The following is a 24956-nucleotide window of genomic DNA, read 5'->3' on the forward strand; positions in this document are numbered from 1 at the left end:
CCCACCTGTACAGTGGTGAAAGCTACACAGAGTGCTGGCCACATGGCCCTTTGGCTAGCTAGCTAAGATAGCCATAAAGGGAGAAAGGGGAAACCCACTGACGCAAATGATTTTGTTTCCTTAAATAAAATTTAATGCTTCGGTAACTGCTTTTCCAAGAGAGGCTAATGAACCCGTAAATCACTCTTATGCAGTAGGGAAACAGGTGTTCTACCCATTCCAGAGACAGGAAAACAGACAGGTGTAAGTGGCCAGAGACAAGACTGGAATGAGAACCCAGGAGACCTGGCCCCAGGCCTGTTCTCACATCCACTTCTCAGCTCAACTATCCTGCTCATTCTGCAGTTATCACGGAGTCGTTAATCTGAAGGCACAAAGGGCAGACGGGAGGGGGAGAAAACAGTTACTGCTGACCAACCAGGACATTTCTTAGGGAAGCGGCAGAGGGGTTGAGTGTACCTCTGAGTAGTCTCCCATGATATAGTTGAGGCGAGCCAGCAGCCGAAGGCAGGCACAGATTTCCACGTGCATAGCACCGTACACATTGTTAAACAAGTTTAAGGCTTCATTGATGAGCTCACAGCCCTCCTTCAAGAAACCTACAAAAACCCATAGGAAATGTTAGAATATAAGAATGGCCAAACTGGGTCAGACCAAAGGTCCATCCAGCCCAGTATCCTGTCTACCGACAGTGACCAATGCCAGGTGCCCCAGAGGGAGTGAACCTAACAGGTAATGATCAAGTGATCTCTCTCCTGCCATCCATCACCACCCTCTGACAAACAGAGGCTAGGGACACCATTCCTTACCCATTCTGGCTAATAGCCATTAATGGACTTAACCTCCATGAATTTATCCAGTTCTCTTTTAAACCCTGTTATAGGCCTAGCCTTCACAACCTCCTCAGGCAAGGAGTTCCACAGGTTGACTGTGCGCCGTGTGAAGAAGAACTTCCTTTTATTTGTTTTAAACCTGCTGCCCATTACTTTCATTTGGTGGCCCCTAGTTCTTATATTGTGGGAACAAGTAAATAACTTTTCCTTATTCACTTTCTCCACACCACTATAATATAATATAAAATCATGATTCTTATTAAGTGTTAACCTGGGACCTCAATTTCCTTTTCCTGTAACTATAGAGCAGAGAGAAGGCTGGGGAACTTCCTTTGCTGAATCTCTGGGCTACTGTATTACCCATAAGCAATGAGAAATCATAACTCCTAATGCCACAGGAAGAACAAGCATTGTCCATAAAGAGGGAGGTCTAGACGGCTCAGGGAAGTAGTAATGGGACACACAGTTCTCTACCACTAGGACACCAGCTCATGTTACGATTCTGCCTTTTCCTTGTTTTTGGTAAAGTCTAAAATCTCTCTCTCTCAGAGAGAAGTTAATTCAACCATCTAATCCCAATCTGGGTCCTGTGAACCTATGCTGGATTTCAGAGATCCAACAGCGGTTTAATAGTTTGTGTGCGGTGAGATGGAGATCGCAGTCCCCTTCCTAGAGGTCATGAAACCCTTGTTGGTAGTTTCCACTGCGGGACTGCTTTATGACTGGGAGTGGAGACTGTATTTTCCTCTCCTCAGGGTGTCCCCCTAGAACAGGGTTAAGGGGTAATGATTGACACAGGGCAGCCTGCCATGCTGTGCAGTGCTTGCACTGTGGCTAGACAAGGTCAGGGCACAAAGCAGCGTTCATAAGAGGCGGCACGTACCTTGCTGGACCTTTGCTTGCCCGCTCTGGAAGAAGTGGAAAGCATCCGAAGCTTTGGGGTTTACATGCTTCACGACCGGGAAGATGTTGAGAATATCCTCCTCTGTGAAGGTGGGTTTGTGCCGGTTATCAAAGTTATACTCTTTCAACAGGATCTGAAGGAACCAAAAAAACAAAGCCAACATCTTTCAGCTACTTTCCTCCCTCTCAGAGCCCTTCATGGACATCTGGGGCAAATGTAACCCTCAGTGGCGCTTGTGTGACCCCACTGAAGTCCAAAAGGGGCTACCTGGATGTAATTGAGGACAGAATCAGGCCTCCCAGGACGCTGTGCAACCAGTTGCGCAGCAGGCAAATGTCCCCATTTCCCAGACGGGCAACACTGAGGCCCAGAGATGTGAAGGAGTTTGCCCACGGTCACACAGCACGTTGGTGGCAGAGCTAGGAATAGAATCCAGCCGCTCTCAGCCCTAACAACAAAATCACACTCCTTTCCATACTGCAGAATCTAGAGGGGAGTCAAATTCCTCTAGTTCCAAACAAGACAGGCCAGCAGCTTTAGTTGCCAGGTCACAGACAGATGGGAGAATCAGGGGAAGTGTTAATGCACACACTGCTAGCTGCCCTTTGGATTTTGTTTTTACATTGGTTTATGTATGAAGATGTGGGGACAGTGTCTTGAAAGAGGGCCATGGTGGAGGTCTGTCATGGAAGGCTGACTCATTGTATGCCTATATTAAACCCCTGCAGCAAACCGATCCCTGTTTCATTGTAGGAGCATGCTGGAGATGCTGAGCTCTGGGTTGTGCCAGCACTTGCATTATGAACCCTGATGTGCAGAGATTTATAGCCTACGATAAGGTGTCATCTGAGCTGAATCTTGGCACAAAAATCTACAAACGGGAGCCATTTGTTTTCAGTAAAGAGGACAGCATCGTCCTGCTTTGTAAGGCAGAAGATAAGCCTGTTCCCCCTAAGAGCAGTGGTTTCACTTTGTATTGTGCAGGGCCATTTGGCCCGCACCAGAGACAGGACTAGACAAAGGACTTAGACTGGAGCAGACCAATCTTCTTATATATAGCATGTTTACCCTTAATGCAACTACATAAAATCCCTTTGCGGGGCTAGAACTGGCATTTCAGCACTAAATCTGTGGGAGGAATAAAGGGCCAGGGGTGGGAATCATCTTTTGAAAGACCTTGTGGTCTGAATCAACATATGCCCCCTCTTAGTGAATTTCCCCATTGGAGAAAGTGATGAAGGAAAGCCGGAGGACTTGGCTCTCACCTGGATTCCAGTTTTGAGGGAGATCTCACGTAGGAGGGTGATTTTCTGGAGGTTACACACCTCCGCTGCTTGGTCAACATTCTCACTGCCAAAAAGCGAGGCGAGAGCTTGGAGTAAGTTTATACTCAAGAGTATCCACCTAGGGCGTGCCTGAAGCCCCCCTCCCGGTATAGTTAGGCGCTAATCAACAAAGAAAGTGCAACCAAACTACGTCAGCAAGCAAGGAGCTTTCCTGCCCCAGAATGCTGGGTGTACACCAATGCTCGTTTACTTCAGTCCTACGTGCATCTTTTCCCTTCCCCCACCTTATGCGTTAGCGATAGGGCTGCTTGATTCAACCTTTTCCTTATTTGTACTAAAATCTTAAGTTTCTCTGATGCCAGAGAGATAACCATGAATTCAACCATCTAATTATGACTTAAATCTTGGGTCCTGAGGGTTTGGTTTTGGAAAAAAAAGCTTTTATTCATTCGTAATATCCGTTAGGTGTTTTACTCCTCTTACATCACCGGCAACCTCTTCATTTCAGAGTCTGGCTGAGATCTGTCCTTGTTTTAGGAACATCCACAGATTTCACGCCCGCCTGACTCATGGCGGTGAAATCTCTACTCCCCTCTCTGCCTCTTCTCGTCTCGGGCTGGATTCCTGTCCCCACTTCTATCCTTCACACTATCGTCTCTGCAGCTTGTGCCGTCTGAATCAACCTTCTGGGATATCTCTGCCGCATGAATTTGATCTCATTTAAAATTTCACCTGTAATCCTAATTCAACCCTCCCCCGCCCCACCACCACATCTGCCTCGGTTTCTCTCCATCTGCTACTTAAGCCTTTTTAAAGTCGGATTCCAATGCTTAAGGGATTTTATAAACAATACAGGCACCCTTCGCAATAAAGCTACTGATGAGAAAGAGAAATCGGGCAAAAGGAAGGGAAAGTGACGATAAATCATTCTATTTACCATTCAAGATGAAAATCAAAGTAGTTCTTTGCCTCAGAACAGATATTCTTCCAAAGCTCCTGAGGGGTCATGCTGGCCCAGGCAGTGTTATCAGCATTTCCAAGGTTCCTGTTTTTCCTTTTCTTATTCTTCTTCTTAGAGACCAGCTCATCAGCAGGGAGATGGGCAACTGGATTCAGGAAGGAGCTTAGGAAGCAATTGAGGAAGTGACTGATGGCTGCCGATAAGCCAGACAACTCCACGCCCTGTAGCAAAATACTGTAAGTCAGTTGCGGAACCTTTTCTGCATTACACATGCATCAATCTGACCCAACTCTAATGGAAATCCAGTCCCATCTGTACGGCAAATATCATCGTGGTGCCCGACAGAGACAGAGGGAAGGTCTGCCAGGACAGCGTGTCTCAGAGCAACAGAACAAACATGCGTGAAGTGCCACATAAAAAGTCATGCACAGTTTCTATAAAACTCCAAAAGGGGCGGGGCTGGGGGGAATGAACAATTACTGGGGATCTGGAGATTATAATGTGGAATTCTTGTAACAGATTTCGTTGCTTCTGGAACAATGCATTGCTCCATGTCCTAGAGTTCATGTAATAAACAAGCATCTTTGGAGGTCAAAAGCACTACTGTTTGCTTAAGCAGAGTAAGTGTTTTACAGGCAAGACAAGCTGTGATTTCACTCTTAAAAGCCTTCAGTGTAATCAGTGAAATTCTGGGGAAGAAAAGCATGAATGATAATCCTCTGGGAGTGCTTCCTTCAAGTGGGAACTTGTTTTCTCTTGGATCCAGGTCTCTACCTATATTAGGCCTAATGAGATTTTACTTCCAGTTGCTAGGCAACATCCATGAACTAGCTAATGAGAAAACAGATTTAAACAGCTTCTATTTCTGAAAAACCATTAACGAGAACCTCACATGGCAAGAGTTTAGACAGCCGCTCGTACCTGAAGGTATGTCTTGAAGATGTGTTTGGCTGATCGAGTGATCAATTCGCTGATTCCAATTTTCTACCCAAAGAAATAAAGAGCAGGGACTAAGAAAATTAGTCAATAGAGGGAAAACACAAACACACCACACACACACTTTGCTTTTAGATGTATTTTGATCCATATTGACAAAGGGCCCAATTCTGCAATCGTTACTACTGTGGAGTTGAACCCTACTCTGCAAATTACAGTGTAAATTCTTGGAGGCAGGGAATGCTTTGTTCAGGAAGGGAGGGTAGCATGCAGGGCAGGCCCCAATCCCTGGTGGGGGCTTCTAGGAACTATTCCATTCCAATGGGACATTCCTGGAGCAATGTACTCACTACTCAATGTGAGCCAGGGTGGCAGAATCAGGCCCCAGCGTAACCTCCTGACCAATCACAAGTAACATCCTTTCCATTCAATCCAGGGCCCCTGTGGGTCACTACATGGCCCAAAAAACGCAGGTTGTCTCGGATCGATCGGCAATGCCTTTTACCCCAAAGTGCTTTACGGACCCTCAAGGCACCTATCCTCCCTAACCAGAATTAAAACAGAAATATGGGATTAAACCCTTCAGCCCCTGCAATCAAAGGCTTTTTCGCCTGGTTTCAAAGCCTGGTTGTTTATTTTTACATGGAGAACGCAATTAGCCGAGTTGGAATGTGGCCAGGCCCCCACTATCCCAGTGGCAGCCAAAGTGACAATCGGAAACGGAACCCGCCACTTACGTAGATGTGATCCAGCTGTGGGCGGGCGGGGGTCTTGGCGATGAAGTCGACGACTTTGCCTAGGTAGCGCATGTTGATGCCCCTCTGGTGCATGGCCTCTGCTAACGTAGCGCCGTCCATCGGGAGCACGGTGTGGTCAAGGCAGTCTTTCACCTGCAGAGCACATGGAGCTTAGGGAAAAGGAGCCACCGGCCAGAAATGGGGCACTTTGAGCCAGGTGTTCAAACGTGCCCAGCACCCGCTAGCTCTCGTGGTCCTCAGTGGGCGCTGCGCCCCTCTGAAAAGCTGGTCCTTTCTCAGACTGGGCTCTATGTTTCAGATCTTTTGGGGGCGGGGGGCGTAGCGCATAGGGCCCCGATTCTTGACTGGGGCTCCTAGGAACATTTGCCCCAAACAGGATTCTCAGGAGCTCCACACATCTGATAAGCATCCTCCCTTCCTCTGCCTGAAATACAGGCACCGACCATGCATGCCCATGGCTGGAGAAGCACAGCTGTATCAGGGAATGCTGTGCAAATCCACCTGGTCTGGAGCCGTTTACCCAACCTCCTGCAAGTGTGAACCTACCAACTAAGGAACAGGGAGAAACAAGAGATAGTTCTTTCCTTCAGTAGCCAGGAGGGGAGACCACCACATTTCCCATGCGCTCTACAAATCACAAGGGACTGGACAAAAAAAAATGAGGTAGGGTTGGGCTGGGGAGAAGGGCCGGGGGGGGGGGGAGGGGGGAAGATACCGGTTTCTAGTGCTGGCAAATGGAAGTCGTGAAGTACAATGAACAATGCAAATGTAAATGCATCCCCTTGAGTTCTAAATACATTTATGCAAGTTACCTTCACATATTGAGAATGGGTGGGAGGTGGGTACACAGCAGTTCTATACATGTCTGTCACCTAGTTTGCCTGCCCCCGCGCGCATGTGCGCACACACACACACACACACACAGAGTTGTGTAGTATTTCTGATCCCTAGTTATGCTGCTCATTGTAGACTAAGTATTCAACAAAGAAAAAAAAAATTGAGCTTGTGCCCTTTTTTATTATTTTACTCTGGTATAAGGGGGAAGGGTTGATTTTTGTCAGGGTTTTTTAAGATTAGAGTTTTGGGGGTTGAGAGTTATGACGAATACTGAATCAGTGAAATGGTGACATCAGACGCGTGTGAAAGCCAAGCAATTGATACAGGAAGATTTTCATTCATTGTTTATTTCTCTCTTAGTCAGCTCCAGTGACTAAAGAGCACTTTGGAGAGAAGAGAGCTTTGTAGGTTCACCAGCTCTACCCTTCAATTAGAGCACATGATTGCACACCGCACACAAGTATCTGCCCCCCAAAATGCCTTCAGGAAAACAGGAAACAGCAGACTTGTCATGTCAGATATTTCTTACATTAAAAATCAGAAAGCGCTCTTAAAAAATAACCCCCTCCACAGGCCTTTCAGTTCTAGCAAAAAGAAAAAGGGCACAAATCCAGTTTGTTGTTGTGGGGTTGTTGTTTTTTTAAGTCACCATCAATACATGCAGGGTCAGTGTGAGGGTGAGCAGGCAGAGCACATTTCCACTGTTGCATTTTGTGATTACAGTGTATTTTGTAGTGCATCTTAGCATTGCATTTACATAGCTTTCTCTCTACCACAGAGTTCATATTCAGAAGTTCCTGTCTGCAGACATGACGTGGTCAGTGTTTAATCCATGACAGGGAAGCAATCCCCTGCACTGGCTGGAATAGTGATTGGGGTGATCCAATAGGTCTGTTTCATTTGCAATTTCCATACTATAACTGAAGAAAGATTATTTTACAGCTTCAGAAAATGGTAGTAGGGTGAAGTTTATGATGGGAGGAATTTAAGCTACACATAAGGAACATATTTGACAGCAAGGGCAACTGACGGACTTCCACAGGGAATCTACTCACCAGCAGATTCAAAACTGGGGTAGATTACACAGTAATATATCCAGGATGCCAAGGGTCAGACTGAGGGACTTGGGGGCTTTTGTCAGCCATATGGCATTTATTGGCTCCATCTCTTACTAAAGATTTATAAATACCGCTGATCGAGTTCTTTGTTCTGTGGCACATTTTTCCTTCTAAACTAGGGGCTGTGAAAGAGAAAACCCCTCTTCTCTTTGCACCACCAGAGAGGTTTACATTGTTCTTTGTACTTCACAACTTCCATTTGCCAGCACTAGAATCCAAACATTGTTTAAGATGAGAAATAACTGCACAGCTGCGTTGACTGGCCAGACCTGAGGCAAGATTTGATGGAGGAGATCAGCGCAACCCCAGTGCCTTACCAAGCCTGGGATTTGGCATGACAGTAAGAAAGCAGCGGCATCCTTTAATAACTGCTTCTGATCCTGCATTTCCTCTTTGCTGGACTCAGGGAAACGAACACCTAGGAGGGAAATTGAAGAGCTGAGAAACGGAAGGACAGAAAAAAACCTTAATTCTTAAAATATACATACAAGAGCAGGTGGCAATAAACAGAAGTGCTTTGCCCTTTCCTGTTATAAAGATGCTCTTTAAGACCTATCAGTTCTGCAGAGCAATGCCAGCTGGAATAACCATGATCCACGCTGCGTTTGTTACAGGCTGCTTTGCTCCGTTCTGTACCCGCTCATTCTTGTCTTTGTCTGGCACATTCCGAAGAGCCATGCACGCTTACAGGCTAAAATGAAGAGTCAGTAAAATGAGAGAGGGTATGTTTTGTCAGAAGGATCAACAAATTCTGCAAGCACTAGAAGCTCCTTAAGCCCTTCCATCAGATGGACTCAGGTTAAAATAACCTCCTTTAAGCTGCCATCCCATACAGAGTCAGCAGCAGCCCTGTCTTCACCATCAGCATTAAAAAGGTACTTGTGGATGTCAGCTGAACACAGCTTCTACCGCATTTATATCCAGGCCAAGATAGAGAGTCAAATCCTGCTGCTTTCGACCGCGCATGCGCAGCTCCTGTATCAGGCCATGGGGTTAGGACACTCACCCCCAAAGAGATAATACAGCACCGAGGAAGCGTTTCCAGCATCTAATTTAGTCACCAACAGACATACCCGAGGATCCTGACTCGTATGGACGAGCTGTGATCAGCTTACAGCAGGTCAGGCGGGTTTGGTTTGTGATCTGCTAGAGCAGAGGCTCTCAAACTTCACTGCACCGCGACCCCCTTCTGACAACAAAAATTACTACGCGACCCCAGGAGCCTGCCTGAGCAGGTCATTAAAATGGGGTCATGACCCACTTTGGGGTCCTGACTCACAGTTTGAGAACTGCTCCTTCCCGCACTGGGGAGAATCAAACAGCCGCCATGTGACAGCCACAGCAATTGTTTACGTGGACAATATCAGGATCGTGTTTAATGTGTTTCTCTGCCTCCACGGATGTGGTCTAGCAGCTGGGATGATGGATTGCCAGCTCCATGTGCCAGGCCAGCATTCTTCAGACCACCACCAAGTGTCTGTGGACTACTGGGGGGAGCCAGCCTACATGTAGTAGCTCGAAGCATTACAAACAATTACATCGCATCTTTCTGCCCCAGGCCCTGTGCCTAGTAGCAAGAGCAGAAAGGGAGTCCACACTCTACTCCGAACAGTTTCAAGGCCATCCCTCTGAGCCCCTACCTGGTGAGAAGATATCTGGGTTAAACCGAATGTCAAAGGACGTGTCGCTGATGGAGCCCACGGCTTTGCAGGCATTTTGAATCACCTCTCTGCTTTTGGGATCCACTGGGTAAGGAAGGAGACAAAGAGACTTGGTAAAGAGTTAGAAAAAAGTAATGCAGATTCCAAAGACAGCCCACAGCAGACATTAAAGTAAGAGGCAAGTTTTATTATGGAGGAGTGATGTTGCTGCATTGCTCTGCAAAAGGCCATCGTAAAGCATTTGGCAGCGTAATATTGTTTGGGGTACAGATACAGACCACAAAACCCAGACAAGGGCATAGAATTCAGTACTGAGAGTGCATCTCTCCACTGCAAAAAAAAAAAAAAAAAAAAAAAAAAAAATACTGGGACTTTCAGTTGGGGGCACAATTCCTATTAATTTTGGATGGGAATCAGGTGCCTCTCCCCCAAGGCCCCTTTGAAAATACCCGTCAGTCATGGCAAAGAGATTCCTAACGAGAGCAACAGTGTTTTCAGCATGCAGTGTTGGGAGCCTACTTATGCTGAACTCTCCGTTCGATCTTGTAGTTAGTGGTGACACTCGGAGTACCTTTCCCAGACCTGAAGAAAAGCTCTGTCTAGCTCGAAAGCCTGGCTTTCTCACCAACAGAAGTTGGTCCAACAAAAGATATTGGCTCCCCCACCTTGTCTCTCTTGTATTTTCAGTGGCAGGGAAAGTGCATGAGGCAGCCTGGTCTAGTGGACTGAACAGGCATAGACCAGAGATTCCCACACACTGATTCAGGGTTGCTAATCCCTGCCCAGGCGTACCATGAGGGTTAATTGGTTTAATTAATTAATCAAGCTAGTGCTTGAACAGTGCCAGGTAAATACTCAAGTGCTAGTACTGGGGAAGGCACGGCGTTCCGGTCTGAGCGATGGCACGCGTGCATTTATTGAGACCCACCAACTGGAAGCCGTTCTGATTCGGCACCCAATCCAAAAGCTACCAGGAAAAGCGTGGCCCTTTTTTGGTGCATGGGGAGTGGGTACCTGTTCCGTCATCAGATGCAATGGTCTCTGCCAGGTCTTTAACCTGATCTAATCCAGTCACGTTCTCCTCTATTTTACCATCATCGGATTCCGATTTCTCGCTTCCCCCTGTTCCATTCTCTGTGGAGACCCCATTTTCCAGCAAGCCCGAGTTCTCCTGCTTGTTGGCCTTCTGCTGCATCAGCTGCAGAGCAGCCAGTTTCATGAACAAGAGATATCTACAGGACAGGACAGGAGAGATCTAACAGAACGCAGCATTCAGCAAAATAATCCCGATGAGCCAGACAACCAGACTAGAGGATAATCCAAACGGCTTGTTCTTTCTCTGATAGACATAAGATCACAGGGGCTAAAGATGGACCATCTGAACCCTGCCTGGACATGTCCTAGTCCACATCTCAGACAGCCGAGCAGTACGACACTTGACCACAGACAGGACATTGGTCCACTGGTCAGGCGCAGTCACTACTGGTGTTCGGGCTGCTGCACTGTTCATTAGCCATCATGCTGGGAAATTAACTCCCCGCCGTCGGTACATTGCTTTCTGCCACTAGCCACAGGATACAGCCTCGGGGACCCTCTATCTCCAACTTCTGATCTCAGAAGGTCCAGGAGCACAGGGCTGCTATAAGAACAGCAGCAGCACTTACCTAAGACCTTAACAGATGTGGTTTTACCTACTTTATATGGGTCAATGAGTGGCAGGACCCTGAAATCAGGCCACCCCCCGTGCTGTTGGCCTGGCAGGGCTGACACCGAGCAGTTAAGGATGGGGCAGCACTCCAGGGAACACCTCGCTGCAGCAGGAAGTGGGGCTGGTGATTCAGCAGGTAGTGTTTCTCCTGGAGTCAGCACTGAAGCAGTGTCTCAGCCCAGCAAGAGGGCCAGGGCCGCACTGTTAGAGACGGCGAGGGAAATCTAGACCCTGACCATGTGTGGTAACTGAATATCCCACAGGCGGCCATGCAGAAGTAGGAGAGTTAACCTCAGCTCAGGTAGTTCCCAGCCTCTTGCAGTTGCCACAGGACATGGTGTTTTTGTTCAGTCTCTCACGTAAACACCATGCAGCATCATGCAGCTGCTACGGTCCGCCCTAGAGGGCAGTTGCCGTGATCCCTGTATGTACATAATCCTTTCTTGCCTCCACGGGGCTCAGGGAGCGTCTAAAGTGCTTGGAGATCCTTAGAAGGCTAGCGCTACAGGACTGGTACCACTCTTATTACCCAGACCCTGAATGTGCAGGGCATCTTTGGGGAAAGGAGAAAGAACTGGAGATTAAAACCAAGACATCCTTCCCTGGTTCTCCCATAAGCCTTTCAGAAGCCCCACTGTTTGAATCTCTCACTAAAAGTTTTCATAACAGCACCTGTAGGGGTGGGGGATGAGGGGGAAATATTAGCTGCACGCAAATGGAAGTTTTGCTAAGACGTAGCCACCTGCAGCGTCTCTAGAACGATGCCGCATGCATTCCAGCCTGTGCTGATGTCACCCAGCAGGGATGGGTGGGGTGGGGTGGGGGAGAAACTCTGCTCAGCTCACCTGTGCTCTACAAAGGCGTCCACCAGCTCCTGCCTGAGACAGCAAAGCTTGTGCCTGTGCTGCTTGGGAAATCCCATTTTCTTACATTCTTCCGGCATCTCCTCCCCTTCGACGGGCAAAAAGTTCAGGTCGGGGGGGAAGGTGCGGAGCAGGTCGAGGATATAGTGGCGTCCATCGTTGCCAATGATGCCTTTGCACTCCACGGAGGAGCACAGCTCTACCTCCTCGTTCTTGTCATTCAGAACTTTGTGCTTCTGGATCTTGAGGGGCCGGCTGGTCTTCTCCAGCAGCTCCAGGTACTTGGGGTGAGAGACGACGGTCTTGCCGAAGTCTATCGACCCGTAGATGACGCTCTGCTCCTGCTCTCGTTCCAAGATCCCTGGAATGATGGACTGTGCCGTGACCCGGTAACCCCGGTAATCCACCACCACGGTCCCCAACGTGTACAGCCCCTCAACATCCACCGCGTTATAGGTCCGCACCCCGTTGAGGTCATTGGTGGGCGCCACGTAGGCGGCGACGTCCCCCCCGAAGTCCTTGTAGTGGTCGCGGACGTCGAAGCCCAGGCTGAAGAAAATGTTGTTCCAGATGAACATCTGCATCTTGGTCTCTTCGCTGGGATTGATGGCCATGACGTTGCCGTCGATGACGGCCATGGCTCCTCTGGTAGCGGCCGCCGTGAAGTCGCTGTGGACCTGTGCGTTGGGAGGGGAAGGGAAGCGTGAAGGCAGGCGAGAGCTGGGTAAAGAGAGCAGGCTGCCCACTGACAACGTACGCCCAGCACTTGCCCTCTATTCTGCCTGAAATCCCCTCAGCCGCCACCTCATGAGGGCCAACGGTCGGGATAGCGGTTTTCACCCTCACGAGTCTGGCTGATACGTAGATATTGAATACCTTATGGACTGGCCCCAGTTTCTTCAGCTTGGTCACTTGGGGTGCTACCGTGGGAAGGTACCTGACCGCTGGGAGCTAATCCCTGACCCGCCCCATTTGCTGAATGTCCCTCTTCCCCCCCCCCGCCCTGTCAAAGCAAGGCTGCGTGGCATGAAACAGCAGCACCAGGCTGGGAGGAGACTCTGTCATTGCTGGCAACACGAGCAGAGCAGGGAGATGAAGACAAAGCTCCTGGCCTGCATCTTAGAAGCTTGAGGCAAAGCATCTGTGCTTATAAAGATTAAACCACAAAGCTCGAGCGAAGCTCTCAGTCAACCCAGGGTGGGTCTCTAATTGGACTGGGAATGGATTACCTACAATTTGTGTCTAATCCCCCCGCCCCAGGATTACCTTGAAAATGGCTCGTTCTCTCAGCAGCCTCTCTGGCAGATTCTTGCGGGGTAGCTCTCGTGTGGTTTGCAACTCCTCGTTCCAGTCTCTGGTCTGAAAGGGGCAAGTCTCAAGTGAAACAGGGCCGGGGGGAGGTCGGTATTTGTAGTCTCTGAGCTAGTTTGCAGGAGTCTATCCCCCACTCCAGATCAGAAAGACCAATGAAGTCAGAGTTGCATAGCATTTAAAAAGAAATTCCTCAGCAGCAGCCCGCTCACAGCTAAAGTTCATTTAAACAGCAAGCTGTGATAGATCTTGCATTGTCCCAGTTACCAAGTGCAGCGTAGCTGGAATATCAACAAAGGGTTTGATGTGCTGCGATGCTGAATTAATTAGCCAGCGTACTGAGATTTAATTACATTACAAATGGGCAGAGAACCAATATTTTGCAACCCCAAGGAACTTTCAACATACTTAGGGCCAGAGCCATCAAGCTCTGCGGATCTAACCCCTAAGGGCTGTTTCAAGCGAAGCGCTCAGAGCTATTTTTTGAAGGAGAACTAGCCAGTCATTTAGGTCCTGATCCTGCAAGGAGTTCTGCCGAAGCTTAATTTTGTGCCCTCACTGTAGTTTCGCTGACTTCAGTGGGATTACTCACAGTGAGTGAAGTTGAACATGGGCCTTTGCAGGATCAGGGCCTAAACCTTTATAAAAAAAACAACCCCCCCACACATGCTGCAAAAGATACTTCTCCAGAGAGGTCCATGTGCAGAGCAATGTTATGATCTGAGCTGCAAGATAATTCTACTAGGTGGAAGGACAGGAGGCAAATTTAGTGGTTGGAGAAGGCAGCTAGATTGTCAGGATCCTGGCTCTGAGAGACACCTTGCACAGGACACTTGCTGCTTTGTGCCTCCACCTGCAAGATGAGGATATTAATTCTCCCCTTGCTTCCCATGGATGCCGGGAGGTTGTTATCCCTTGGTAAGCAATTTTCAGTTCTCTTTATGAAAGGCACTAAGAGCATCATCACCATCATCAACAGTAATACAGCGTGCAGCTAGATATACCTGTCCAGGTATGTGCTCTTCATAGCCCAGCCTTGAAGTATAAGCATCTTCCGCCCTCACGCAGTCCATGGCGTGCTCTGCCTGCGGTGCCGTCCAACTGTATACCTGGAAGGGGGTGGCTATCCTTTCAAAGGGATGCCTCTGAACCCTAGGCAGGAGTTCACAGCTATCAGATTATTTCCACTGAAGGGGACTTTAGATTTGGAGAACACAACAAGAATTCTCCTCCTCCCCAACAAAAGCTCATCAACAAGAACCAACATCAGCCCTATAAAGGGAACACAGCCAGCTCAACAAGTGTCATCTGATCTAGACCCACGGTCGGAACTGGCTTGAAGCTCAACAGCAACGTGGAGAATAAACTGGGCTTGGTACCTTTTATCCAGTCTTGTTCTTGGAACCAAGCTAGCTTTGTATGGAGAAAGCTCTCCCCACCCCAATCTTACAGCTGTGCTAATTCATTCTAGCTCTCTATGTTGGAGCTAGGATCATGCCTGTGCTAAGCCCTGGCCCACATGCATTGTTGTTATAAAAAATATAGCGTATCTGCCAGTGAAGCGAAAAAGCAAGCTTCACCTAATGGCCTTTTGTGTAGCTTCTCTGCTCTCAGCAGGTGTCAGAATCCCATCTGTACTCATTTCTGGCTCAACAGGCAACAGACTAATCATTTTTTAAATGGCCACATAGTCACAGTGGTGGGTTTCAGGCCAGGGCTAATTTCTAGCTTTTGTATAGTGTCACTTTCATCTCCCTAATGAGACCAGATGCAGGATTTTTGAAAGCCATAGAACGTGCGTGTCAATTTATATCCTGCAGAGCCCAGGCAGTTCATTAAGTGGACTCTCCAAAGAACGACAGGTTTTGTTTGGGAGCAGAGTGAGTGAGTCCCTGTCGCAAGGACAAGGTTATAAAACAATTAGCGCATGTAATAATAAAAAATAAAAAAGTTACACAGAATTACAAGAAATTCACACGCATGTGTGTTTGCAGGTTTGTAATGAACAGGAGAGTAGTTATTTTAAACAAAATCACTGTGTGATACTTTTCCGCATATTATACTGGTCTTAGTCTTATTTTTTTATGCCCAGGCAAGAATGCCCACTGATAAGAGCTATCAAGGACTGTTACAGAGCTGAGTAATGCTTTACATTAACTCTTTGGTGCCTGGCTAGGCACACCAATCACAATAAAAGATATCTGCTCTGTAGATTCCTGAGGGCATTTGTTCCTCCAGTCCCATCTTTACTGGAGGTTAAAGCCCCAAGAAAAAAAGGTGTCCCTTTCCCATGTATTCCCGGGAACCCAACCTTGTACACAGGCATAGACATTAGATTTCTGATCAGTGCAGTGACAATGCAGGCCTCGTGCCAATATGTTTACATGCTCTCAGGGAAGGTGGTCTAATGGTTCCTGGAAAAACTATTAAGGGGATTAGGTGTCAGGACTCCTGGGTTCCATGCATAGCTCTGTCACTGACTTGCTGAGTAACCCTGGGCAAATCACTTCAGCTCTGCACCTTAGCTTCCCCATCTGAAATGAGGATTTCACTACCTACCTCACAGAGATACCATTTGTAATGATTTGTAAAAAGCTTGGGGATCCTTGCTACAAAAATGCAAAGTTTCATCTAACTTCCAGTAAGCATCCCCCAGCTCTGACTGAAGAAGAGAGTGTTACAGTCAACACCTGGCTTTATGAGACAGACAGCACCATGCAATCCCCTGGACAGCAAGCCAAATATCTGAACCTCACACCAAGCCATTTGACCAATCAGAAAAGCCAAGGCAGCTCAACATGGAAACACTGCTGCTACCGTTTCTTCTGCAGAGCTGAGAAATTTCTTTTGAAGGTCGGGCTGATCTGGTTAAGAAGTTCCACCAGGGAATGACTGAGAAAACTCGGATTGGCAGGTTTAGGATTAAAGTTATATGCTGTCGACCTGCAAAGAGAAAGAAGCTCTTGTTATGGCAGAAATAAAAATACCACTCTCTTGTCAAGATAAGGCGGCAGCATTTTGGCAGCTTTTAATTTATACACCGTATGAAATGGCTCAAGATTATAAAAAAAAAAAAAAAAAAGATTTGCAAAATAGAGACCTTTGTGACATGTTCTCTACCAGTCACATAGGCTGTAATAGGCTCCTTCGAGGGTCATCTACTCCCTCCACTTAAACCACAATCAGCATCCTTGAGCCTGCATCCTGATAGATGGGGCAGCAAATGTGCCTAGAATCAGGCTAGCCACCACCAGAGTTATGTTTTCTCTTCCTAGCTTGAAAGGTGGATTTCACAGAGCGGGGCTTCTTCACTGTTTTGATCACATGGACCACCTCTTAATAGACCTCTCCCTTCTCAATTGGGAAGACCCGTCTCCCACATCCACTCCTGGTCAAACAGCAGTTGCTTTTTTTAAATAGCTCTTTCACAGAATATTCAGACAAGAAATGGAATGTTAGATTTGAGAAGGTGGAGTCACCAGGACCACATGAACCAGATCTCGCCACAGTTCACCAGCTATTGGTCTGCAGGCCACATTTTGGGAAACTCTTATAAGGAGTAGTTCATTCTGACTGTGGGCAACGACACCTGCATTCGAATGGCCTAAAATCAGACACTTTACTCACGGGAGTTAAGTTATGCACATGCTTAAACCTTTACTTTCCTAGTCCCAACCCTGCAGATTTTGACAAGGGCTACAGACCACCCATAAAAGCTTATTTTCAATTATTTCTTCTGTGAGCTGGCTTTGCATTGGTCTCAGTGGCTCACGCTCCCTCTGAAGGAGAACAGGACACAGACACCCTCAACTTGTACGTTCTCTTCCTTAGTGAAGGGGGTTTGGTTCTAGTTTTGACTACTGTTTCCTCCATGAATTAGGACCTTACAATCTTCTAGCCCATCAGTTACATTTGCCAAGGAGATCAGCTAGCCTTGCAAAATTCTACTCGCCTACAGCAAGCACAACACAATCCATTTATTTATTATTTGCATTAATGTAGCACCTAGAAGCTCTAGTCACGGACCTCATTACTGATCATCTACAGTCATGGTAAAGGGTGGGCAAGTAGAATATATGCCTGGGCTGGTCAACTGACAGATTTTGCCAGGCTGGGGTAGACATATGCTTCAAGGCATAAGATCACCACAGGGGTCAGGAAGGAATTGCCTCCCATTTCAAAACAGCGCTGCACAATTCGCTTGGAGCGTAACGGAAAGTGTTACCTACTTCTAAAGCATCAGGCACTTATCTACTGCTGAGGAAGGATACCAGACTTGGCCAAATAGCTCGATCCAGAATGGCATCACCTAGGATCTTGCATAAAGGCAGGGTTATATTAGGCTCCTCACTACCGAGACAAAGACACACTTCATTTTAAGCCAGTTAAGGCAAACAAGAGGACGAGAGTCATATTTACTCACTGATTCAGGTAAAATCCTCTGGTGGACGCAGTGATACTAACGTGTCGATCCTCCACAGTGATGATGTACAGATACATGAGGTCTCCGTGCATTTTCCGGTTGCCAGGTGGGGGGTTCCAGCCGCTCATGGTCAAGACTTTTAGGCACTGCAAAGGCTGTGAAGCACACAACACGAGCGCTTCCATTAGTCCAGATCCCCCGTTTCACAACACACTTCACATGGCTAGAATGCACACACTTTCATGTGCAAGCGCTCTCGCGCTCTCTCTCTCAGACACACACCCCCCCCGCTGCACCCTCATCCGTCCCAGGAACGCTGCTTGCCAAGTTAGTGGTCCTGAAAGTACAGGCCCACTAAGCACTTTGCAAGTCTTGCCCATGGGATATTTCACAGCTCACACCCAAGCATCAGAGCGTCGTTCTTTATCCATAGTTGAAGAGCAGATCCTCCATGGCTTTAGGCAGTATAAGGCATGGATTTCTTGACGCAATGGTTCTCAAAACAGCAGCTGCTAAAGCGGTGTTGGAATCCAAATGGGAAGGTATGGGAAGCACCAGTGTAATTAGACTAAAGCAATTTGAAGCCCCAGTATCCTAGAATTTGCAAGGGGTAGAAACACAAGATCTCCCCTCCTCCCCCGACCCTTTCAAGACGATGGGTCACTACTATAAAGTGATCCACCTATCCCGTGTAGTCTGTGTGCAAAATACTGGACCTTAAACTTTATGCCTGTGGCCTAGCAGTGCTAGCTATTCAGGCACAGGTCCAGGACTCAACAGAGCAAGTCCCAAAGGTCACTTCACTGTAACTTTCAATCCCTGAATGTGTCCCTTCAAGAGGGGCCCGGACGGCCATTTTCAAAGATGGAAGAGAACTCTACCTTCCAGTCTCTGTTCTGGGGCTGGAGGGCACAGAGGGGTCTCTCTTTGCCACCTGGCAGGATATGTTCAGGAGGGGTGCAGTCAATTTGTTCCATTTCAGTACCTTTCTTCTTCCGTTTCCCAGTGTCTAAACAAACGGACAGACAGGAGATGAGTGCTGAACAGTGACTGCCTGGTCGCACGCAGTGCAGAATATTTCCATGTGGAATTCGATTGCTTGAATCCCCCTCCAGAATTAACCCCATCTGTTTGGCCTGTCAGAACTACACTTTAGCTACGACCACTGTGCAAACAACTGACAGCTGCTCCCTTCTCCCAGCCTGACATTAGCATTATAGCAGGAAGTGGTTTTTATTAAGCACTGAGGCTGGAGTTCGCAAAGCGACCTAAAGGAGTTAGACGTTTATAACTTCCGCTGAAAGTCATCTTGAGCACTGTTGAAAGGATTTTGGCCCCTAACCCCCCTTTACACCCCTTTGAAAGGTTACCTCTGCCTTGTAAGCTAGTGTATCCAGAAATAACAATCTCCACCTTTCCGGTTCGCTTCTCAAGAGTGAAAACATCCCAGCATGAATATAACTAGCCTTGGAAGGATTAGATTTTTAATCAGTAAACATCCATTTCACCGTATGCACACTAACCAACAGAACAATGTTTCCGTCAATAATAATCAAAACGTACAGACAGGCAAAGTAAGAAAAACGCGGCTTTAGAACCCATTAGAATTTAAGGCCATTTACTTTGTGTATTTTGACATGTGATGGTGAAATTTGTGTTTGAACCCTTATAAAACTTTACCTTATTGAATCTCAGTGTCGACTGTCATTAAATAATTATTGTCTGACCACCCCGTAATTTCTTGTAACTGTCAACATTTAAGATCGATAAAATAATAAAAAAAAAGCTTAAAAATAAACGATCTTACCTGTCAAAATTAGGGGGGGGGGGGGGGGGGAATCAAATTCTGCCATACCTAAATATAACTGCAGCTCAACATCCCTGGGTTAAGACACTTCCCAACTCAATGAGAGCGGCTGGCTGCTCAACACTTCTGAAATTCAGGTTGCTTATCCAGATACAGACTTGGGATCCTAACGTTGGGTATCAGGTTTTTAAAGTCTTGGCCACTATTTGAACAGAGAAACAGTCCCCCATCTAGAACTCTCCCCACTGCACACACCTTCACGTAAGAGCCTGGGAAAGTGTGTCCAACTATGCCTTGAGGGGTTAATAGGCCTTCATGTTACCGATGGGCAAACAGATCCAGCCCAGAGAGGAAAGGTAGTCCAGGGGTTAGGACACTAGCCTGGGCTCTGGGAGACCCAGGTTCAATTCCTGCTCCATCACAAACATCCTGTGTGAGGCTAGGCTAGTCCCTTAACCTCTCTGTGCTTCAGTTCCCATCTGCCCATGGGGAGAATAGCACTGCTCTATCTCACCGAGTCCTGTGAGGATAAACACATTAAAGTGCATGAGGCGCCCACATACTGCAGTCATTTAAGCCACACAAGCACCTAATATAGACAGAGTACACGTTAAGTGGCCTGCAGCCAGTGACAGAACCAGGAAGAGCAGTCAGGACTCCTGGTTCCACAGTGTCTAGCCACTTAACAATAAATCATTTATATCAGGAAAGGAGTGTTGAGAGTTTTACCCTAGGCCCCGCTGATATGGGGCATCCAGACATTAAACCAAGCGCTTTAACCGATTAAGTAGTCAGCGTGGTGGAACGGCTGCATTTTCCACCGCAGCGGAGGGGTTCGTCAAACCCGAGAAGCCTTCTGTCCCATACCTCCTAGGTCTCCTTCCGTGAAGATGCTCAGGAATGAGAGCGAATTGCAGTCCACGCCATTGAAAGCATCGGACGGGTCAAGGCTCTTCAGAAGGTCCCGAATGTGACGCACGTGTATCCTGGCTTCCCGTACCGTGTAGGGCTCTGATCATCAGAAGGGAGAGAGTGTCTCAGGGTCACAACAGTTTACTCCCGTCGTGGCTCTCGAAGGTCTCTACGCACACACAGGGAGCTCAGCCAGGGATTAATTTTGCCCACCTCATTTTATAGCCGTTCTTGTCCCTCACTAAGGGCAAGCAAGTGAGGCACGAGCACAAACAGCCACTGGCAATTTTACATCACCAACCACTTGCGCGTTGCTGCAGCATGACAAGATACCTCTGCCTGTGTGAAGGCCTTGCACGCCGCCTGACCTCATCTGTAAGCTTTCAGGGCTTTCTTGGGAAAGAAGTACAGCCCATGAGCCCAAACTCCAATAACCAGGTTCCTTAAAAGATGACCAGCATGGAGTTGGATTCCACTGTTCTGCTGGTGTGTTCTGCTCTACGCATAGGGGCAGCCAGGAAGTGGCATTTTCCTCTGGTCTATTTGGCATGGGTGAAGCTCACTGGATACAGGAGTACCCCCCATTGTGCAATGGATGCCCTCCCAGGGCCTGATTTGGGGGGGGAGGGATAGCTCAGTGGTTTGAGCAATGGCCTGCTAAACCCAGGGTTGTGAGTTCAATCCTTGAGGGGGCCATTTGGGGATATAGTTGAGGATTGGTCCTGCGTTGAGCAGGGGGTTGGACTAGATGACCTCCTGAGGTCCCTTCCAACCCTGATAGTCTATGATTCTATATGATCAACTTCACCTTTCATGGATACTACCTGGGACCCAGTAGTTTGCTGGTTACCTAGCCATTCAACTGCAGGCTAATGGTGCAAAGACTCGTGGCAACAGGAAGTTATCCCCCGCCCGACGGATGCTCAGTGGCTTGCATGACTTTGATCTCAGTCCCGTCCCCAACCATGGAAAGGGGTCACGTTGCAAGAACCACCTCCCCAACTGATTGTCTTGCAGCCTGGCACCAGAGGGGCCTAGGACTGACTGGGCCATGGGATTGGTTCTGACAAGTGAGGGCTAAGGCGAGGAGGTGGCAGCCGGGAGTGGTCGGTGGGGACGGAGAGGGCCCCTCCCCATCTCCAGAGGTGTCAATCAAGTACCTTGTCCTCACTGGCCCTAAGTCTGTAGAAAGACAATCCAGAGGCTTCATTGTCTATCACTCAGATGGTTTCCCCCGCCCCCCACGTTTATAGAACGTGCCTTCAACCACTTTCAGCACCGACCCCTCCTGCAGCCCTTCAATGGTTTTCAGCTCCGCAAAGTTATCCAGGACGTTCCCATCCAGCTGCAGAGAGAAGCAGGTTCGGTGGCAGGTGTCCTCTCTGTCCATCAGCACTTGGTGGATCTCCTGCACCATCTCTTGGGGAGAGACCTTAAAACAAACAAACCAAATGAGTTACACGCTCAGCTCCACCTCCTTCCTGTCCCTGGGATACATCGGGTACTGGGCATTTATGGCGAGAAAAGAGCGAGCGAGGGAAGATTACAATATTAAGCATTTGGGGCCAGATTTTTAAAGGATGCCAGTGGCAAAATGGATAATTAGGAACCGAGACTGCTATTTCCCCCATCTAATTTGCTTTGCACACACAATGGTGTGTTATGCGGGTACAGCCACGCTGCACTTGGGGGAGAAATTCAGCCTTCAAGCATACAGCTTCAGCAACAGACAAAGCTGTCTTGACTTACATGACTGGCCTACCGAGGCTCCTCTCTCACCCTTCTGCCACGTTTCAAACATCATTTAGGCCATTCTCGAGCTATGCAGACCCAGAATGGTTTACATAAGCTGCTGTAAACAGCATAGCCTGCTATTATTAGCCTATTAAATCTAACAGCCAAAAGGAATTAAAGGAAAAAGGAGCCGTGTTCAGATTCATCTGGTTGCGCTGGGGAGATCATTTAACTGTATTTTCTGCCAGTCACAGGTAGTTACGGTTCCCCCTTCATTTAGAGACTCAGACGCCTCGGGGTGGGGGTGGGGGGGGGGGTGGAAGCTTCCCCTAGGCTGTTTTCAGTGCCAAAGTGTAACAGCAGCTGAGCCCATCAAAGCCCATCCTTATCTGCGGGGACGTCACATGCTAGTATATTCATCCCAACTCTCGTGACCAAAAGGAGCTTCTGTAACAACTCTGCCACAAGCAGGAACTCATCTTAACTCTCGGCCACAGCACAGTTTTGCACAGGGCTTAGCACCGTCCCCGAAGCATCTACCTGGAATCCTAGGGACCCAAAGAGACAATGGATTATCATCCCTCTCGGGGAGGGGAAGGCACCTCCTTTACAGAGACCACCCCCGCCACTAGGGACTGACCCACTTTCCACAGCCTCCTTGGCACTTTGCTGCAGCAAGGCTGAGGAACCGGCCCCATCTCATAGCAGTTCTCAAAGACCCAGAGGAAGGCAGGTGAGCAGATCGCTCCCTTTCTCATCCAGCCAGGCAAGGCAGCTCTTCTCTGAGCAGCTAGAAGGGCCGGCTGTTCGACCCGACATGCTCAGCCTGACTTTGCCTCCCATGAGCTCACGTTGCCTCTCCAAGCTCAGGACCTTGGATCCAGAATGATTTTTAACCTTGGATCCTGCCATGCGCAGCCAGAAACACAACGCCGCTGGACAAGAACGGAGGGGAGAGAACAAGCCTGCTGGTGGGTGAACGGAGAGGGGGAAGAACTCTCGCAGCTGCCCCATCATACAAAGCAAAGCCACTCCCCACACCGACAGGGTTGGAAGGTGTGGTAGTAGGAAGGCTAACAACTAGGTACTAGAGGGGAAAAGCACACTCCTATAGGCGCTCTGAGACATGCGGTTACATCTCCCAAACTCCATTGGCTCCCCGTTTGTTTCAGGATCCAGCGCACCACGCCTTCCTTGTTGTCAACTGAGCCTCCACAGGTTTGCCCCAGTCGGCCTCCAAGACTACATCTCCCTTTGCTCGTCCAGCTTCCTTTCTTTCCCTTCGCATTGCCTCAACACCGCTGCCTCAAGAGCCTTCTCCTCTGCAGCTCTGTGTCATTGTCCTCAGGCAAGATTTGAAAAGGGAGAGGGAAAACAGCCAGCCAGGGAGGAAAGGTGTCTTTGTGACCATGAGATGCTGGCTAAGCGTCATTATTAAATTAAAACAGACTTCCTGCAAGTGCAGCTCTGCCAAAACACAGCCAGCCAGTCACCTGTTCTTTCCCCTTCACTCATTGGGAGAGATGGTCGGATGTGCATGCACCAACCTCAAAGACTTCTGGTTAGCTTTTGCCATGCAATATATGCCGGTATAGGGAGATCTCATGGAAACAGAGTTCTAATCCCAGCCCTGACACTGCTTTCCCGCCTTCCCCCGACACCTGGGGCAAGTGATTTAACATCTCTCTTCTTCCTGCTCCCCTCACTTCTCGGGATAATGCCGGACCTACCTTCCTCACTCACACAGATGCGCTGAGAGGATTAATTAGTTAGCGTTTGTAACAGTGCTTTGAAGATTAGCTTTGCAAGTGTCATGCTATATGCCGGCATAAACGATTAACACGCAAGCCAGCAAGGGTCAGCCAATCTGGGCACAAGCACCTTATCCAGTCCGGGTCTTTCCCTCATAACCGCCTTGTTCTCAACCGATGCTCACCTGCAGGGAAAAAGGTTCTATTCCGGGAGCGTAAATCTTGACGGTGAAGCCGGTATCCTGTATGACGATAACTTCCTGGTCGTTCGCATCATCCCCTGGGTCAACCTCCTCGTGGCCGTTCTGCCTGCTCTCCTCCTTGAGGTGCTCGTAAGAGCCGTCACCGTTCATTAAAGCCATGCCAGACGGGTGTTCTAGTCACAACGCGGGAGAGGGGAGAGAGAGATTTAGCAAGGGCCCAAACAACAAAGACAGTCGCCCCGGGTTGCTTAACATACCAGCCTACCATAAGCTGGCGACCTCCATTTCAACAATCTGTGGTTTAAAAAAAGCCAAAGTCATTAGATTTCCCTCCCCATACAATTGGTGTTTAATAGACATAGGTGTGCCAGACCTTACCGCTTGCATACGTAACACCCTTTCCCTTGCCCAAGGGGTATACATCTCCCAAAGAGAGCAGAATCAGCAGGGCAGAGGTGGGGGGGAAGGAGAGAAGAAAAACGGAGAATGGCTCAACCTAGAAAAATTCAGTTCAATTTTAAGAACCTTCTTAATGAAAAGAGATGGGTGTGTGGTGCTTTGCAGCCTGAGGGCAGCTGTAACTGGTGCACCAACAAGTTACGTGGGTTCTTAAATACCTTCCCTTGTTCTCCTGTTCAGCTAAAAAGACGGCAGTTGCATTGCTAACCTGCATGTCATGTGGGACCCAAGCTACTTCACAGAAACACAAACCGCTCCCACGCCCCTGTGTGCATCACGCAACTCTTTACATTTTAAAAATACTTTGCAGATGTCTTGCAGTACACGGGGAGAGACTTTGCTTGAAGAACACGTCAGCTGACACATGCAAAATGAAATGACTTCTTGTTTTGCAGTTCCTCCATGCCCACCCTGGTCCTACTGCCTGGACATAGCCAGATTTTTCTTACTCAATGACAATCTGCACATACAGAAGCCATTGGCAGTGTGAT

General features: G+C 48.2%; 1 protein-coding gene across 1 annotated transcript in view; it reads right to left on the bottom strand.

Annotated features, from left to right (window-relative positions):
• Nucleotides 1-24168, bottom strand: part of CLUH (clustered mitochondria homolog) — a 33896-nt gene extending 9728 nt beyond the window's left edge. Inside the window, exons 1-18 of the mRNA XM_065418063.1 lie at nucleotides 23989-24168; nucleotides 21579-21750; nucleotides 20274-20417; nucleotides 18481-18608; nucleotides 17600-17754; nucleotides 15994-16119; nucleotides 14181-14328; nucleotides 13132-13224; nucleotides 11848-12542; nucleotides 10309-10526; nucleotides 9274-9378; nucleotides 7951-8051; nucleotides 5658-5810; nucleotides 4906-4968; nucleotides 3961-4205; nucleotides 3003-3087; nucleotides 1717-1870; nucleotides 460-599 (exon numbers count right to left, since the gene is read on the bottom strand). Of these exons, the coding sequence (XP_065274135.1) occupies nucleotides 460-599; nucleotides 1717-1870; nucleotides 3003-3087; nucleotides 3961-4205; nucleotides 4906-4968; nucleotides 5658-5810; nucleotides 7951-8051; nucleotides 9274-9378; nucleotides 10309-10526; nucleotides 11848-12542; nucleotides 13132-13224; nucleotides 14181-14328; nucleotides 15994-16119; nucleotides 17600-17754; nucleotides 18481-18608; nucleotides 20274-20417; nucleotides 21579-21750; nucleotides 23989-24165 (3102 nt within the window). The 5' untranslated portion in view covers nucleotides 24166-24168. The remainder of the gene's footprint in view (nucleotides 1-459; nucleotides 600-1716; nucleotides 1871-3002; nucleotides 3088-3960; nucleotides 4206-4905; nucleotides 4969-5657; nucleotides 5811-7950; nucleotides 8052-9273; nucleotides 9379-10308; nucleotides 10527-11847; nucleotides 12543-13131; nucleotides 13225-14180; nucleotides 14329-15993; nucleotides 16120-17599; nucleotides 17755-18480; nucleotides 18609-20273; nucleotides 20418-21578; nucleotides 21751-23988) is intronic.
• Nucleotides 24169-24956: the final 788 nt, after the last annotated feature.

Source organism: Emys orbicularis, chromosome 17 (assembly GCF_028017835.1).
Source record: "Emys orbicularis isolate rEmyOrb1 chromosome 17, rEmyOrb1.hap1, whole genome shotgun sequence".
NCBI classification, from domain to species: Eukaryota; Metazoa; Chordata; order Testudines; family Emydidae; genus Emys; species Emys orbicularis.